General features: G+C 39.5%; 2 protein-coding genes, 1 long non-coding RNA gene and 1 pseudogene across 3 annotated transcripts; 2 read left to right on the forward strand and 2 right to left on the reverse strand.

Moving 5' to 3' along the window:
• Positions 1-1,846: 1,846 nt before the first annotated feature.
• On the reverse strand, positions 1,847-3,649 carry LOC115731817. The gene is made up of 2 exons (XM_030662488.2): positions 3,507-3,649; positions 1,847-3,181 (listed from the first exon to the last, which is right to left on the reverse strand). Exon 2 carries the CDS (start codon positions 2,970-2,972, stop codon positions 2,562-2,564), a length of 411 nt encoding a protein of 136 aa, XP_030518348.1. The 5' UTR covers positions 2,973-3,181; positions 3,507-3,649; the 3' UTR covers positions 1,847-2,561.
• A 1,580-nt stretch (positions 3,650-5,229) lies between these two features.
• Positions 5,230-12,257, reverse strand: LOC115726258 (probable hexosyltransferase MUCI70). Its single transcript, XM_030656051.2, has 9 exons — positions 11,753-12,257; positions 10,951-11,298; positions 10,565-10,778; positions 10,320-10,429; positions 10,035-10,234; positions 9,608-9,711; positions 6,396-6,583; positions 6,081-6,280; positions 5,230-5,464 (listed from the first exon to the last, which is right to left on the reverse strand). Exons 1-9 carry the CDS (start codon positions 12,006-12,008, stop codon positions 5,255-5,257), a joined length of 1,830 nt encoding a protein of 609 aa, XP_030511911.1. The 5' UTR covers positions 12,009-12,257; the 3' UTR covers positions 5,230-5,254.
• Positions 6,528-7,325, forward strand: LOC125313798. The gene is made up of 2 exons (XR_007197416.1): positions 6,528-6,661; positions 6,751-7,325. It is a non-coding gene; the product is annotated as an uncharacterized LOC125313798 (long non-coding RNA).
• A 2,386-nt stretch (positions 12,258-14,643) lies between the features above and the next one.
• Positions 14,644-16,861, forward strand: LOC115726268 (annotated as a pseudogene).
• The last annotated feature ends 1,478 nt before the right edge of the window (positions 16,862-18,339 follow it).

Consider the following 18,339-nt stretch of genomic DNA (forward strand, 5'->3'; position numbering starts at 1 on the left):
GCAAAACAACTAAATATTTTGTGGCTGGAGAAGCTTGAATTCAATTAAGAGGAGGACACAGAGAGGAAACAGAAACAAAAGAAAGAAAAGGACAGAGATATTTGTTAGCATATCCTCATTACAGGTTAAACAGGTCAGACATGTCGATAAGAAAGACACAGGACACATTGTTATTATTAGCCAATCAAAATCCCGTTGATTGCGATGGAAGGTGAAACAGGTATTAATGTCCCGTTTAATGATGCCTCATCTCGCATTACAAGTAAATCCACCCACAAAATTCGTGGGAACATGTGAAGTCTGCCACGACAACTGAATCCGCAACACGAAAAGAGGATAACAATCAAAAGCAAAGCAATAGTTCTCATGGAAAAAGCAGAACGCAAATTGATCCATGAAAGAAAACAGTCTGGATCTGAACATGATCAGGCAATCAACTGTATCATTCCATTACGAAACTCATACTGACAAAATGATATCCCATCAAACCAACAAATGCTCAAACCTGCATATAAAATGCATTTGCACTCCATCAATATATTTTAAATAATATCAGCTCATTCCGTTCGGCTTCAGCTTAGCTGCTTTAAGACATGAAAGCCCTCCATTTGAAAGCATTTGAGATGAGACTCAAATACTTTCTGCGTCTTCTTCACCGTGCTGCAAATTGCATTTGTCTCGTAGCTTTTTAAGTGCCAGGACAAGAACAGAATATCTCTTTCTTCACTAGATGCTCGTGGCTGCTGAAACTTGGTCATGTTTTGACCCTGCAAGGCTGAGGCGGACGAAATACTCCATAAGGGAACTCCATCCATCATCGAACTTGAGAAACCGAAAAGCAATGATGGAAACCATATGTAGATTTCAATGTTAACAACGAAAAGAAAGTAAAATATGTGCTGGCTATACTAGCTACCAGTTTACAATTCCAGACAAAGAGCAGGATATATCAGAAATTGAAGCCACTGACTTAAGAAAGGGGTATGCTTGTCCTCAAGAGATTAGGATTATTTAAGCGAACTTTCCTAATACAAGATGTTTTGCCCCATAAAAGAGATTATGGTACTCGGGAAAAAATTTGTTGCTGAGCAACTGTTAGCATCAGAATTAACATCTTCTACCCCTAGAAACCATTCAAAACTTACTGCTAATAGAACTGCTGATGAAAGATTGCATAATCGAGGTAAATGGAACTTAATGATCATCCAAAGTGAATTCAGGCTTAGGACTTTTTGTAGTAGTCTGGATATAGCAAAAAGAAAGTGGATGACTGCATCCTTGGATGGATAAATTTAATGAATCAGTCTTTTTTTCCTTCTTAGCCAAGCCTTCTTTCCTCTTTACTAAGGACGAGGATGCTAGATGATTCAGATTGTCGCCTGGGAAATGCACAATCCTATGAACCCAGATGAATGGTATCTAACCTGTTATTTTAATCCCTCGTTATTTCTTCTTTGGATCTTATGGATCAAAACAACTGAAGAACGTCCATGATAAACCTAACTTACTTCGCCTGATGAAGACAACATAAAGGCCACATCAAGGGCTCAAATGAGACAACACATACGTTGGTTTGTCCTCCACAAGTAATAACTCTAAACATAACTTACCATCCCCAACATCTGCAATTCTCCTGGATAAGAATGGGCTAGTTCGACTGCAATTGTAAGCATTTCCATGTGAAGGTCAATCATAGCATTCAGTATTTTGGAACTGTGTCAACGGATTAATGAACTTCGCCTTCCTGAGTGAAGAAGCTAAATTCCTAGTTCCCGACCGCTTCATCCACCATGTTAAGTCCAAGAAAGAGCATATAGCAGCACCAAAACACATGGAAAACACAAGCTTTGCACGTAATTGGCTAATTTTGTATTGAAGTGGACAAAGGTGACAGAGAATGTTTTGACAAAGAAGTCGATCTGAATGTACAAGAACTTCAATTGAGGAAACGAGCTTCATCCTCTTGGATGACTTAAAAAGCAAACAGGCAGAACTGCACAGGTTTCCCTTATCTCCACTTCTAAGATTCAAGCACTATATGCTAAAACATGAATTCACCAACAGCTGGCGGGTCATGACAACATCCACTCGTTGCTATTATCTGTAAATAAAATCTACAAAACAATTTCTCAACGTGAAGCAAATGATGGCAGCACTCCAAACTCCGACCTTTGACCCATCTTCAATATAGCGACAATTAATCGATCCCTGAGATTTTCGAAACACCTGCGAACAAGATGAAAACATGGGCATCCTCCAGCTTGTGCGGAATTCCAGTAGAAATAATTGCCTTGATGAAAATTACATAACCAAACTATCCAGGAATTACAGGCGCATCATATCCTACTTTTTGCTCTTTTGGCTGCAGCTCCACCACCCAAGACCAGAGACACCAGATTGACAAACCTACAGTCCATACTTTTCCAGCTCCAATGTATTGTTTCATGCCAAAAGAAGCATAACTGGGCAATTGCATAAGCATTTTGCAATCGCAGTCAATGCCTACCAGGGAAATTTTCGGAGTCCCTATCATCACAGCACAGACAATCCAGTTTTCCAAGCTAATCATACTTTTCCCTCCATGAGTACACCAAAAAGAGGATCCAGGAAACTGCTAATGCAATATCGCCAACAACCTTCCTTGGCCACTCATCGGCAAGTTCATCCACCTTCCTCTCAAAGTAAAACCTCCAAATGGCAGTCGCGACATGGAGGAGCACACAACCTTTTGCGAAGAAGCTCTGGAACACCCTGTCCCTAACAAATCCCACCATGATTAGCAGGAAGCCGACAGCCACAAGCAGCAAACCCGAAAAGGAATCTGAGGTTCTGATTAAGAGTTGATCATGGGGCGTAGATCCTTGAAGCTTCATTGATGAAACCTCAGAGGAGTAGAACATCATTAGGCCTCCACAAGCTATGGCTACCAGAGAATGGAGTGCACAGATCAAGAAAAACCCAGAAGAACCCATCACTGGATAAACACTCCCAAGTCACGATTCACGAACAACCCCGTATCTCCTCAGACACCAACACAAACTAATGAAAGTGGCAGGAGAAACCCACAAACCACATAAACCCTATTCATCCAAAACAAGAAAGGCCATAAAGATCCCAACTTTCAGTCCAGAATTTAAGCACCAGCCGTTCACTGCCTCAAATCTCCACACCGCCAATGTTCCTGTAACAAGAATAAGAAGCTCAAACGAAAAACAAACATCATATGAACATCGTGTTTGCGAGCATCGGTCAACAACCTACAATGACATACAGATGAACAAAATCCCATAAATTTCATGAAAACAGATGGACGACTCCATATACAAGAGCTGACACAACGACCTTAGATACGGACCATGATCATCACCTCAAAACCGAATCTTTAAGAGGAGAGAGCAACGAATGATCAAACTTTCTTTTGAAATTCAGACTCCAAGTGGCAAGTCGTTCTAAGCTCATGATGATTATGAGAGAGAGAGAGAGAGAGAGAGAGAGAGAGAGATCACCCAGATGATTATATCCTAATGTATTGCCTTCCTAACCGGACCCTGAATTCTCTTTTCTAGAGGATGAGCAACAAAAGCTTAAGCATTAAGAAAAATACAAATTCCTTCTCGATGACAAGGAGATTGCTTTTTCCTTCTTGATGCCTCCCCCGCGCAAAAAAGGAAAATGCCTTTCTTTACCCGGTCACTTCTTTGCTTGTCCTGCTAAGGAAGTTCAGGGCTGCTGCATCATGTCATGCCAGACTTATAAAGTAAGAACTAAGGATAAAAACCTTGGCTAAATAAAGAAAGCAACGATTGCACAAGACAAGGGAAGCTGCTGAGAAATTAAAAAGAATTTGCCAATTTAGGATAGATTATCAACAACCGAAGCGAAAAAAATTGAACTTTTATATTTTATGAGAGACATGAAGTTGATGGGGTGGGTTCAGATCTTTCCGATCTGTTCCGTAGATAAAATAGTATTCATCGGTGGAGTATTGAAGCGTTGGGATTATGTAGGCGACCAGTCATCGTCAGTATACTTTAACAATGATTATGCAATGTGTGATTTTTTTAATAGAGAAAAATTATCTAAAAAGTCTCAAAATTATTTCAGTTTTGTCAATTCAACTATAAATTTTTTAATTGCGCTAATTTAATCCTAAACATTTTCACGTTTTGTCAATTGAGTCTATCCGGTCACTTTTGACATGAAATCACTAACGTAGATGCCGGCCGTCTTACGTGGCATTGTTTGCGATGCCGTCAACAATCTTTAATATTTTATTGATTTTTTTATTCTACAATCTTCTTTTCTTTTCTTTTTATTTTTTTCTTTTCTTTCCTTTATTTTTTTTTACTATGGCGAACGAGCACAGCAAACGTCCTAGGCCATCGCCAGGCCTCATGAATGGCTTGTAGAGGTCGTCAACTTCGGAGGAGGGCCACTCTCGCAAGCCTCAAGCAAGAGCCGAGATTGCAGCCTGCCCTCGCCCAAGGCCAAGGCTGGGGAGAGCAGCCCTCACTCGATGCCGATAGAGTGAAATTGGAAAAAAGAAAAGACTTGAAAAGGAAAAAAAGAAAAAGAGTAAAAAAGGAAAACGAAAAGAAAAAAATTAAAAATTATTCACATCAATATCAGCCGCATCACTTAGGACTTCCGGTGTCCACGTCGGCGATTTTCAATCAGAATTGCCCGGATAGAGTCAATTGACAAAACTTGAAAAAGTTTAAAACTCATTGGCATAATTAAAATTCGATAAAAAAAATTGATCGAACTAAAAAATTTAGGTTGAATTGATAAAAGTGCAATTAATTTAGAATTTGTTGTATAATTTTCCCCCAATTGATTCCTTTGGAAACTTCAACAGCTCAGTGTAGGGCGTTTCGTTGGTCATTCATTGATTATTCGATCCTTAATCCTCAGGTGGAGGAACTTCGATTTTTCTGATAAACAACAAATTATGCAGATCCAGAGAGGGCCCCTTGCTTCTGGCTTTCACTTCCCACATGGCTACCGTCGGTACCGATTCAGCAGAACCATTTGTTTGCGGTGACAATCCTTATATGAGAATGAGAACAGCGCTAGGCAGAAGATGGTATAATTATTGGGAATCAAATGTATGTACAAAAAAATATGAATAGATATCAACACTTTCAAAAATTTTGAGCTTTTCCTAGCTCCGCAATCAGCCTATGCCCTCTTAAACAAATCCTCCTCTCCCAGAATGTATAAATGAACGAATGAATCAGAATATACATGAAGTTCAAAAGGAACTTCTGTCCCTAGTGCCTGCAGTGACTTTCCGGTGCCGCCTCGAGCCTGGCTTTCTATCGCTCCTCGGACGCTTGCTGCTAATACCCTTTTTCACAGGAGCTCTTCTTCCAGATGTATTGATGATGGTGGAAGCCGGTTGAGCTCGTATCGCGGGACTTGCTGGAGGCGGCATGTGCTCCAGCAGATCTCTGTGGTATGCCTGCAAAAGAAAGTTGCCATGTTAAGATGTCAGGGACAGGAGAAGTTACTACAAAGAGCATAAAGATTCCAAATGAGGAGATCCAACAGACAGGGATAGCATGACTGTCTTTATCATCTATGCAGTTATTGTTAGCCCACTTATCGACTAGACCTTCCAATGAAACATAAACGCGGTCAGAAGAGCTTCAAAACTCTTCAGACACAATAGGAGTATCACTGTAAACCTTAAATTACATAGGGTGGGAGTGGAGAATGGTGAAACTGAAATTGAAACATAATTTGTGAGGAAGATCGAGCTCTCTCAGACTTTGGCCCACCGTTGTCCTCCTATTAGCGCAAATTCTCCATACAGATGTAAAGCCCTCACCAGCAAAATACAGAGAGCAGAAGGAGAAGGGCAAAAATTACTATTTCAGTGAAGCTATTGAGTTCATTTGAAAAATGTGGAGTTAATTATACTCGAATCTACATTACCCATCATTGCTCATCAATGAAAGCTGCCATGCCAAAAATAATTGGACTAGCTTCCAGAAAGCCCTGAACCATCAATGATGAACCGAGCTATGAGTTCTCTTATCCTAATTACATAACAATGAGAGCATAAATGGAGGTACCTGAATCACAAAGTTACGCCTCTCACAATCCATAAACATGTTGATGGACCAATTAGCTTTTGCCATAATCTTGTCCCTCACTGTGGAAAAACTCAATTGATCCCTGGCAGTAAATCTATCGACTTCATTGAACCATAGACAGGTGAACAGATTTGTAATAGGAATATGTTCCCTTATGATCACACAGCCCTCAGGAACATCTGCACCAACCCCACCATCCATCAAATCATAAATATGTTGATACAAAATCTTACCAAAACCATGGTAAAAAAATTTAGGCATTCATCCCAATAGATAAAACGCAACAACACGTACCGCTAGTTATAGGGAGCTTGGCTAAAGAATATGGAGTTAAGCCCTCGCTTTTATAAAATTCTATCTGAGAATCAATAGAGACATTGTCGTACTTTCCAGCAGCTTTATTAGCCTCAGCCTCTTCAAAGACATCAAAGCGCCTATAATGTCTAGAAATTGCAAAACTTGCATTTTCGCGCCATAGGAACCTGAAAAAGAGAAACTTCTACAGATTAAAATAATAATGAAGCAACCAGAATAACTTTGACTTCAGAAAACCAAACCAAGTCGTACATAAAAGTAATTGAATCCTCCACGTCACACGCCTACATGCACACTAAGTGAAACTTTATGCCATTCCCTCAAGTACTTTCAGTAAAAAAAGAATGGCATGTGAACAAAAGATTCACAGATTACTGCCAATTATATATTCAACAAAAATGGCGCAAATCATCCCGAAAGAATCAAGCAGCTTTACTCCCACGTCAACACAATTTAGAAAATAATTGAGGAAAGGCAATGCCAAGACAGACAATTGAATTCAGCAGTTTTTGAGGTAAATTCCTTAACACCCTCCCCCCACCCAAGAAATAAAAACAAAGTAAATAAATGAAGCAGATAGTTGTATTATCATCTCTTCCAGGACTCCAGATATTCCACTAACAGAACAATACTTCAATGCTTTCAAATGAACTAGAGGCACTTGCCACTCCAATGCAAATTGTAGCTGACTCATTGCCTGCTCATGACCGAATTGACCTGCATGGGCTACAAGATCCCATGATTCTCCATAGGTCTCACTGAATAGGAGATTATTTGCTGTTTTTATTTTTTATTAAGAACCAATATTAATGAGATCAACATATCACAGTTCTGATTTAATGAACATAAAAAAACTACGATCACTTGCCAAGGAAAGTACTTAAAAAGGAAAAGGAGGGATTAAGGGACACAAGACAAACGGAAACAGCCTTAAGATTCTATCGTGACATCCAGTGTTTCACACCTTCGTCACTTTGGGATTGGGACTTATATCCCTTAGGTATAAATGAATTGATTCTTGCCTTGCTAGCTGCACAAAGAGGCAATCTCCAGCATGACTGTCATTTCCAGATGGTTTTCTTGAATTCATTTAACAAATATATATAGCACGTTAGCTCGACAAACTAATATCAATGAAACATCAGAGTGTATGTAATCTTAGCTGCAACAGCATAGTTTTATCTTCCCTAATCCTACTGTTACCAGCAGCAAAGATGTCGAAAGCAAGAGCAGATAATTCTTATGTTCCTATCACCTTAATGTCTCTCTTGAAACGGCAACCATTGTCGGTAATTGGAGGAAAGGAACAGAACAAAAAGGAGAAAAATAGGGTTCTTCAACATGTTGAAGCTCAAAATTCCAACCTTCTATTTCTACTGAAAATACAAACCAATACATTCTATGAAAGGAAAATGACACATATAGTCCCTAAACCTTAGCTCAATGTGCAATGTCTTATCTTCCCTAATTCTACTATAACTAGCAGCAAAGATGTTGAAAGCAAGAAGAACAGGTAATTCCTACGTTCCTATCACCTTAACACTTCTCTTGAAACAGCAACCATAGTCCGTAATTGGAGGAAAGGCGCAGAACAAAGAGGAAAAAAAAATAGAGTTCTCCAACATATTGAAGCTGAAAATTCTCCAACTTCTATTTCTAGAAATATACAGACCAAAACATTCTATGAAGGGAAGATGACACAAATAGTCCCTGAACTTTATCCCAATGCACAATGTCCTCTTTGAACTTCTAATGTGTTCAATGTGGTCCCCAAACTATTGGCAAATGTTCAAGGTAGTCTTTCCGTCTGCTTAAACGACAAATCAGACATTGTGTTGACTTGGATTATTACATGCTGAGTTTGATTTTAGAAATGATGAGTCAACATGTCCATCTTTTTATCCATCTCCTTTAGGAAAGGGAAAAAAAAAAAACTAGCGCATTAACATGTTCATCGTTATTCGATAATGTCGATTAGTATATCATAATTTAAGATGAATATCTTACTCAGATGATCCACTAATTTTTTTTTTTGTGCACCATTCAAATCAACAGAGTGAGAGCTACATGAGCAGATTCCATAAATTTGAATTAATGGAATGACGATATTGAACATTTCCATTCAATCTAGAAACTAGATGAACATTTACCAATAGTTCACGAACCACATTGAACAAATTAAAAGTGCAAGGATGACATTGCAAATTGAGCTAAAATTCAAAGACTATTTGTGTTATTTTCCCTTCCAAAAAATTCTAGCGTCAAACCTACAGTCATATGAGCTCTAAGGCTTGGACTTGCTTAAGCTAGCAATTTCATTTGCTATAAAAAGTTTCAGGAACGTTTTTGTATAGGAGCGGTGCCCCCTTGGTAACTTCTTAACAAAATCTTAATTACTGTTCCCCCCCAAAAAAAAAAAAAGGAAATTCCTTAGATCCAACCAGTACAAAGAGCATTTTTCCTAAAAAATTAGAAAAATCCTATAGCGAGGAAATTTATGAGAATTTACATATTAAACTAGAAAACTTAAGATAGTGTGATGACCTCAAATGTCCTTTACTGCTTTAAATGTCAAAAATATCCATCAAGCACCACAAATGGCGCCAAGGAAAAACCAAAGCCATATTCGTACATGGAATTGGGCCACAATAGAATTACAACTCCAGCCCCCGTGCCCCTTCTCTAGTTTGGCAAAAGCTTTCAATAGAAATGGGCAGTCCAAGGAAATGCCAATTCTAGTCTCGTTAAAAGCACATGCACGATGTACATCCATCTCCCAAGTGAGTGCTCAATTTATCTCTTGCGCATATTTAAAGACACCTCTGACATTTGTCTCTAATAACTTTCCTGTTCCAAGTTATCATTATCACAACCAAGCATAGGAAGCGGAATATCAATTCCATCGGTCCACTGTAATTTCTTCCTCCATTCTGTTTGCATCCAGTTCCATTTGTTTATACTAGACGTGTTGAACTTAATTCATGAGGTTCATAGCATGTGGAGTCCAAAGAAATTCAGTCGGTGTACGTTATGGATCAGAAAGTGGAACTGTTCTTAGATCTCTATTCGCACCATACAGACACAAATTAGAAACCGTACGACGGGCATTAAAAATTAGCACCATTTATACCCCTGAGGACCTCGATATTAAGAAATCATGGAAAGAAAACACAAAGATAAGCTGGGATTACCTCTCAAGAATTTGATAGGGATCCACAACAAGCTGGAGCTTTCCATCAACCCAAATGGAATAGCGAATGTTAGGGAAGATCCTATGCAATAGAAGCTTTGGGACCTGCCAACTTACATGCCAGGTCAAATTTAGCATCCTGAATTTTAGTATGTTCAATGTAAGCAACAAAAGCATCCCAAAATTACTTCTCTCGAGCAGATCGCTTATTTCCAATTGGAAGACCATGTCACACTAGATAGCATGACAAGCCCCAAGATCAAATCCAGCTTCATCCATGATATTAACCACTGCCTTGAACAATGACGTGAGGCGACTTTTGCATGAACAACGATGCTTTCAAAATTGAGAAGAGAACTAACCTAGAAAGAGAAAGACTTCATAACAGACTAAAGCTAATAGTCAAGCTGACAGAATAGCACTCTGACCTTTCCATTACGCCTCGCATCAGCATAAGGGATGTTGTGAACCACTATGATTTTCCACAATCCAACCCTCATGCTATTGTTGAGCACACTAGAATTTTGCATGAATGCCTCCGTTTCTTCATCAATGAACATAAAGAAAGGAATATTGTTCTTTGCAGCTTTGCTAATATTTCGAGGTTGTTGGATTATGTCATAATTTCCTAGGACAAGGTAAAAGATCCAAGAATATGAGATGGTTGACGTATAAAGTATGGAAGTTTCAATGACTACTACGCAGGACAATACCAAATATAGCTGATGCAACAATAACATCATGATATTGCTCCATCTCCTCCAAGTCAGCTTCATCAATATCAAATCCGGTTTGACGACCAGGCTTATGTCCTTTGACGAATCTAAGCATCAGTGGAGGTCGCTTTAGCAACAAAATGCCACCATGCTGATGATAATTTAAAGGATGTACTAGCAGTCCTATAAAACTTTTACAGATATTCAAAGCAGCAAAAATGAAGAGCAGTAAGACAACCTACCCACAATGCACTCTCATAGACTCCTTTATATCGAAGGAATCATCCCTTTCCGTTAGAGATGGATATCCTCCAAAATCTGAACCTCCGTACTGTTCAGATTGGACTGGATTTTCATCATGAACATATGTGAGTTTGTGAAGTACCGGAGATATTGCTGGGGAACTTGGCATGCTAGCTATTGCCTGCTCCACAGGGAGGTAACATACTGGACATGCTGACATTATTGAGCAAGAAAAGAGAATTCGTATAGTTAAAACATGCACTAAAGTGAGAGTCTATTGCTTCAAAAAAGAAACAGAAAAAAGATACGGTAGCTACAATGTTCTAAAGGGGGTCCACTCCAATTCATAAAGACAGAGAGGAACAGGAAAAGGATTAGGACTTACGCCGGGGTCCAATCCGTCTTGCACCAGCAGGAGGTGGCGGAGGAAAAGCAAAGTTTTTGCACTGATGGCCCACAGGGACAGCACCAGTGAAGCCAGAATTAGATGAAGTCAAATCAGAGTGAGAAAGAGGATGAGGACGAGCACGCTGACGAAGTGAATGAGCAGGTACCGGAGGAGTTCGAGCTCTACTTCGCCCACTTCTGGGTACAGTCTTCCGTCCAATGGACCCTCTGTGCTTTTGTCTATCTTCTACCCCGGGGAAATGCCTTACAACAGCATGGCCGGATGCCTTCTCGGTGAAAGGTATCATGCTCTCCGTATGTGAAACTATTATAGGACCGTTGCCTTCTGTACTTCACAAAGTAAACAGCGAACCGTGTGAAAACGAATGTAAGTTAAAGGTGTGAACGTATTACGAGTGAAGAGGAGTCGAGTAATGGAAATAGCAAAGAGAAGGCAAAAGGCCAAGAGAATAGGCAGGATCATGGCATAATGAAGGAGCCATAAAGAACAATGTCCCTTGTTGGGAAGAATTGGGATGCACCACGAGAACTGGCCAAACAATTATCAAGCACGTCGAGTCTCCGGAAGACCCATAAGAACCCACCGCGCAACGTAGAGAAGAAAGACAGCCATCAATTTCAAACAACAATCACAGAACAAGAGGTAAGAACAAGACTCAACTCACTGAACCCTCATCATGGAATTGTAAGAGTAACTAAACAGCGGACATGAATTAAAAAATTCATGCTCAAATTGAAGATGCAAGCCGTGATCTCTGGAAAGGAGGTGAGGAGCGAACCTTTATTGACCGTAAAGGAACCGAAGACAAAAACAAAGAGGGCGAGAGCGACCAGGAGCATCATCGCGACCCTCTTCCGACCTAAGTACCGGCAGATGAAAGGGAGAAACTTTTCCTTCTCCCGGGAACCAGACAAGCCCAGCTTCGAAGGCTTTCGCAGGAGAACTGGCGCAGCTTGGTTCTGCAATGCGCCATTGGATAACTGCTGCAGCGATCCATAACTCCCGGTGCGAAGACCAAATGGCACTCCAGTCATTTTACCTCTCGATCCACGTATCCGCGATTCATCTCCCTCTTCGCTTCCAGTGTACTGCCCGATTCAGGGCTGCCAAAATCGCTCGTTGGCCTGCGATTTGCTATCTGGAACGCGCGTTCCAGATCGCCCGGATGCGGCGATCTTCAGCCGATAGAGGCGAAGCAAGTGATTGGACGACACAGATTCGAATCGAAACCCTAGGCCGAAGCAAAAGGAAGACTACCTCGCGCTTTCGGGCTCTTTCCTCCTCCTGTTGACGCAAATTGCTCGTTTCCTTTGAAAAGCTGATTTCTTTCTCCTGAGGATTAGTAAATTTGATTTTCATAATTGTTTTATTTAGCAGCAAAAACTTATTATTTAACTTTTTTTCCTTTTTTTTTTTTTTTGGTATGCTAACTTTTTTTCTTTTTCTTTTTTTTATGTACGTGTACATTACATGTATAGCTAGAATTATTAAGATTTACAGTGTGAATTAAAAAAATAAAAAATAAATATTATTATCCGATCGGACAAGAAAACAAGAGCATTATATCTTACTTACATTTATTCATGGTATATGATTATCTCGTTCTCTATCAAATTAATGTGCATTATTTTTTACACCAAAAAAACGATCAATTTTAATCTTGATCTACGAGTGACGGATTTAGTTGATGAGAGCTCTATGAAAACAAAAATCCATGAATAGAATAATCGGCAACTCAAACTAATCGTGTGGTGACTAGTTCAATCCTAAACATTTTTATTATTTCGATTTAGTTATAATCATCTTAACGATTTGTCGATACAGTCTTAAACATTTTTTACGATTTATCAATTTAGTACTTCCCGCTAATTTTGGCCAAAAATCGCTAACGTCGTGATCTAGACATGATGTGGTTGGCGCTCAAGTCGATTACGGGTTATGGATACCCACGTCATATACTTTTGAAGGTCGCAGACAATTAATAAAAGAACTTTAGGTACTCTACAATTTATCTTCCAGCAAAATTACTTTTCCTGCAATTTTTATATTGATGGCAACAATTATTTTCAGTATTTTGTACTTAAAATTTTTTGTCACTTCCTTTTCAGTCTAAAATTAACAACAACAAAAAAACTCTTCATAACTTTTGTTGATTCATATCAATCCATCTATTTTCTAAAAGATATTTCCTCATTTTGGATGAAACATTCTGATTTCTTCCACGTCAATAATTTCTATTTTGTCAAATGCAAATGCACATTTTGCCATAACACACTCATCAATGGCACGTGCATTGTAGCCCACAAAGTGTTTAGTATACAGATTGGTAAAAGGGGATATATAGAGGGATTATAAGCATAAAAGAACTGAAGTTGCATCGATAAAACTTTCATAAAATGATATGAATTTTTTTTCGAAATTTGTAGCTTTCAGGTTCACGGCCACAGTGGCCAAATCTGATTTTGAGGCTTGTGAGCGCCATGGCCGCTCAAACTCGAGGTGAAGCTCGTTGTCATGACTGTTTCATCTTGAAGCTTGTGATCGCTACAGCTAGATCTAGTATCATCACTCACGACTATAGCCATTAGCCACTTCAACTCAGAATTTGCAACCATGGTCGATGGCCATTTGAGCTCAAAGTTTACGGTTGATGACCAAATTTGGCTTTGAAGCTCGCGATCATATTAGAGCTCGGGCTCAAGCTAGAAGGAAGAAGAAGATACTATACCAAGAAAAAAGAAGTAATCACATAAACCTCTCTCTCATAGAAAAATAACAACGAATGCCACGTCGGTGCCACGTGCTTTAAAGCGGTAATAAAAAAAAGATAACGATCACATTTTCTATTAACCAAACTAGAAGGAGTTTTCAACAAAAAAATAATAATAATTAGACAGAGTTAAGAGAGGGATTTGATTGTATGTATTTGACAAGTTTTAGAACTTGATTATCCTTATTGAAAGTTTTATGACTTAATTACACTTCAACAAAAATTTTAAAACTTTTAGTGTATTCGTCCTCAAATAAAATTACGTCTCGAGACCACAAAAGAAATTGAAATATACAAATAAAATATAAATAAATAAAAACAAGAAATTGTCCCTTATTTTTTATTTAGCAGTTTCTTTTTATATTATAATTCATATAAAATTCTATCTTTACTTATTATTTTAATATCTTTAATTTATGAAATTCGTTATTTAAAAAAACAATTTTAATATCACGGATAGAAAAAATCCCACCGATAGAATAACTTTATTGGAGTGATATTCTCTTTATATTAGATTTTATTCTATCTTAAAGAGTTTTCAAATGCGAAATGTGATAACTTTTATACTGTCCACCGCCATTCGCAACCCACTGCCCGCAACCGCTACCGTCCGTCCCCCGCCACCCCTCGTCGCCCGCTGACCGCCCCCGCTTGCCTCCCGCCGCTTGTCGCTGCCGCTTTTTTTTTCAAAAAGTAAAAATATTTCATAAAATTCATTTTTCACCAAACAACATTTATAGCAAAATTGCTTTTCAAATGTGTTTTTAAAATACACTTTATCAAACATCACTTGCATTTTGAAAAAGGCTTTTAGCCCAAAGGCATTTGCATTTTCTCAAAGTCCCTTAGCCAAATACTGAACCAAACATAACCTTTATCCTTCCTATCAAAGTTGGGCTTAAGGTTTGAGTTTGTATAAATTGATAACCTATCTCGATGGCGGTGCTCTTATGACTATTGTTTTCTCCTTTCTCCGTTATCTCTCGATCTTGTCGAGCCCCAACACGCTATTGCTTGACGACCTATTAGAGAAACCACCCAGGTGATCTTCTCTTCATGCTTCAAGATTTTTCTTGATTCCTTTTCACTTCTTGCTCATTGGGTCTCGTCAACGCGTTCTTTGTTTGTCTTGCATGCGTCAAAATTTTCAATTTTCTTCTTGGTAGTTTGTGTAATGTTCAGTTTAGCGTTTACTCGTCTCATGTTCTTGATGAATTGGTTTGTGGGTGCTTGTTGCAGTGATGCAAGATTGATGGCAGTATGGGTTGCTGTCTGCTCAACTGGAAGAGACGAAATCAATTTCTGAAAGTTCTGTGATGCTCTACTTCCAAGGGGTTTCTTGTCCCACTGGTATTATAGCCGGAGGGCTTGTGATTGATCAAACCAAGAGTTGGATTCAGAGTTGGAAGGGCAGTTTGTCATCTTCTTCAGTTTAATCTTCAACGATGGGAGAGAATGGTGAAGGAACGGATGCAACCGTTCTAGTTTCGAGTAAGTTCAAGGAATTGATTGGCACTCAAGATTTAAGCTGCAAACGGTGGTGCGATCTGCCTGATGCCATTCTCCTACACGTCCTAGATTTTCTGCCGACAGGAGCTGCGATGAGAACGAGTGTGTTGTCGAAAAGGTGGAGGCACTTGTCGAGGTCGGTCCCTACTCTCGTCTTCGATGAAGAAGAAAGTTTCTTCGAGAGGTCGCGGTTCATAAACTCTGCAGAAGGAGCATTGTCGTTTCGCGACCTATCTCCATTGAAAGTTTTTTCTCTTCATGTTATCTGAAAGATGACAAATCTCGCATAAGTACTTGGATCGGTGCTGCAATAAGACGCAAAGTTCAGGAGCTTAACTTGGGCTTTATTGTAGAAGCTCGTCCTTCTGTTGAGTATACGTTGCCCTGTTGCATATTGAGGTGTGAGACACTGGTGAAGTTCCATCTTGAATCCCTTCATAATTTCAGAGTTCCTTCTTTAGTCTGTCTTCCAAATCTGAAGGTCTTAACTCTAGATCATGTGGGATTTCGGGATGGTAATTCATTGGAGAAGCTGCTTTCATGCCCTTCCCTCGAGGAGTTGTCTCTTAAAGGTTGCCGGTTCCACGAAATGGAGGTTTCGAACATTGGTGCTCCCAATCTTTTGAAATTCTCAATAGCTGACTTTTTTAAGGGTTTCAATAGGCACGGCCAAGTACGGATTCAGGGGGCTAGAATCAAATCCTTACACTATTCTGGTCCATATGGTTGTAACCTTGCCATATCATGTCCATCGTCGCTAGTTGAAGCTGCCATTGCAGCATTTAATCCGGTGGAGGAACAACCTGGTCAATGTGCCGACCATGTATTTAAGCTCCTAAAGGATCTTTCTAACGTAGAACATCTTACTTTATTTTTCGAAGGCCTTCAGTTATGCTTTCCTGTTTTTATCTTCAATCTCATCTTTATCCTTCATTTCTTTGGAGCAATCTATTATTCTTGAGACTACTATTGGCCTGGAATTCACTATATTTCGGGATTTCTTATCAGGTTATAGATAAGAGAAAAGATTTCCTCAACTCTTTTCCAGTCTTTCGTAGCCTTACCCAATTGAAGTGGCACATCTCTCCGATGTACTTAGGTTTTGGTGTACTTCAGGTCATGCTCAGCCAATGTCCTTGTCTGAGGAGCCTTGTGTTTTCCGGGGTAACTATCCTGTAATTATTGACTCTCATTCCTTTTATTGTTTCGGCTTGCACTATCGAAATTTCGGAGATTAAGCCGGGGCTGAGTGATCAATATTTCTGATATAGGGCTTGATCGAGGACTCTGAAATGGACAGCTAGATACTAGACCCAGTACCTCGGTGTTTTCTATCATTGCTTAAAGAGATCGGGATTTGCATCTTCTCCGTAGTTAACACCGAACTCTTAGCTGCGAGAGTTTTACTCGGGACTGTTGAAGTTTTGGAGAAATTGTTTATACATTGTTCTCGGGGTTATAGGAAGAACTTTCGAGGGAAGTTGATGAAACGTTTGAGGAAGCTTCCTCAAGTTTCAGACCAATGCTCGATTTCGCTAGATTTTAGGGAGGAATGCAGTGCATGCTCTACTAGGGATTTTGATTTATTTGGATATTAGAACATCTTCCTGCAGGAGGACATCCATCATGTGGCTGTAGGTGAAATCAAGCTCTCAGCACTAGTTCTTCAATAATTGCTTTGCAATAATTGCTCCAACTTGAAAAAATTATGGAATGTTTATTTTGATGGCACAAATTTTATTGACTAGTACTTTGTAATTCGTAAACTTATTCCAACAAGGATTTAGTATCAACGAACTTGAAGTCAAAATACTTAGCAATCAAATATTTATTCGTACCTTGCTTCTCACTTGTTTTTGAACTTAAGGGCATTCCAAATTTCTCCGACGGACTTGAGTCCGATAAACAAGTCATAGAGACAATCAAAGAATATGTTCAGCATATGATCTCGACTGAGCAATTCGTCCTCTTCACGTTTCTTCCTCTCCTTGCCGACCCTTTCAACATTTACATTTTCTACACTAGGTTGTCCTCCTTCAGCGGCAGATTGCGGGTTCTCTATAGGCAACAAATCAAGATTCAGTATGTAGGATATCTTCAAGGCCGTCGGAAGAAAACCTCCCTCGTTACCATTAGCAAGAACTTGTTTAATTTGCAAATCATAAAGAATTCGAACAATTGCTTCAAATACGGTATCGTAAAGTATCGCTTGTGGAACCTCAATATCCACGAGCTTATTAGCTAAATGGCAATTGGCACATACAATACACCCGGTTGCTTCTTGTGAATTTTCATAACCCTGCTGTGCAAAAATGCGATATGCATTTGAAATGAATGTCCAAGTTATGATATATATCATCAACAATACAGAAATAAACCGAATAATCTCATCATTTTGTCTCACCAACTTGCGAAAGTGTTGCCGTTGAATCGGTCCAGTTTCACCATATGTTCATGACTTTGATGGATTCTGACTCCATTATTGAGCGAATAAATTCTTAAATTCTTAAAATTGTTTGAGAACTTGTTCACCTGCTGCTTAACGATGGACTTCTAGTCGAGCTTCCGTGTTGAGGATGGTAAGCTTTGGCATATCTCTATCGAGAAACGGAAGGGCAACGTTGGATTGTTATGTCAAGACATGGTTTGGATGGTCATTTTATCATTTCTTCATGACGTGTGACCAAATTCTTAGTTATTACAGCGAAGAAAAAAATGAGAATTTTGATTTGGCTTTGTAAAGAAAATAATCCATTCTCATTTTTAGTGACATTGCCTCCATATTCTTCACAGAGACATGTCAGAGCTTGCCCCTATCGAGACAGAAGCTCGATAGAAGTCCCTTGTGAAAGAGCGGGAGGACGAAACCGCGCAAACCGGCCGCAGAACTCACCGGAGGCCACGAAAAGAGAGAGGGTGGAAGCAATGGCGTGGAGGCCAGAGGAGAAGGAGAGGGAGAAAGGGGAGTGGGGCGCGGAGGCAGGAGCGGAGGAGGAGGAGAGGGAGCGAGAGAGGAGGGAGGCAGGGGCTTGCTGAGAGAGAAGGGAGCGAGTGAAAGAATCGATGATTAGAGAGGAAGGCGAGTT

Source organism: Rhodamnia argentea, chromosome 2, assembly GCF_020921035.1.
Source record: "Rhodamnia argentea isolate NSW1041297 chromosome 2, ASM2092103v1, whole genome shotgun sequence".
In the NCBI taxonomy this organism is placed as follows: domain Eukaryota; kingdom Viridiplantae; phylum Streptophyta; class Magnoliopsida; order Myrtales; family Myrtaceae; genus Rhodamnia; species Rhodamnia argentea.

Excerpts from the sequence above, each read along its gene's own strand:
- LOC115731817 (XM_030662488.2), bottom strand. The coding sequence starts at position 2,972 with ATGGGTTCTTCTGGGTTTTTCTTGATCTGTGCACTCCATTCTCTGGTA.
- LOC115726258 (XM_030656051.2), bottom strand. The coding sequence starts at position 12,008 with ATGACTGGAGTGCCATTTGGTCTTCGCACCGGGAGTTATGGATCGCTG. Across the intron at positions 11,299-11,752 it reads TTCCTTTACGGTCAATAAAG|AAGGCAACGGTCCTATAATA; the intron begins GTTCGCTCCTCA and ends TGTGAAGTACAG. Across the intron at positions 10,779-10,950 it reads AAGACGGATTGGACCCCGGC|CATGTCCAGTATGTTACCTC; the intron begins GTAAGTCCTAAT and ends CAATAATGTCAG.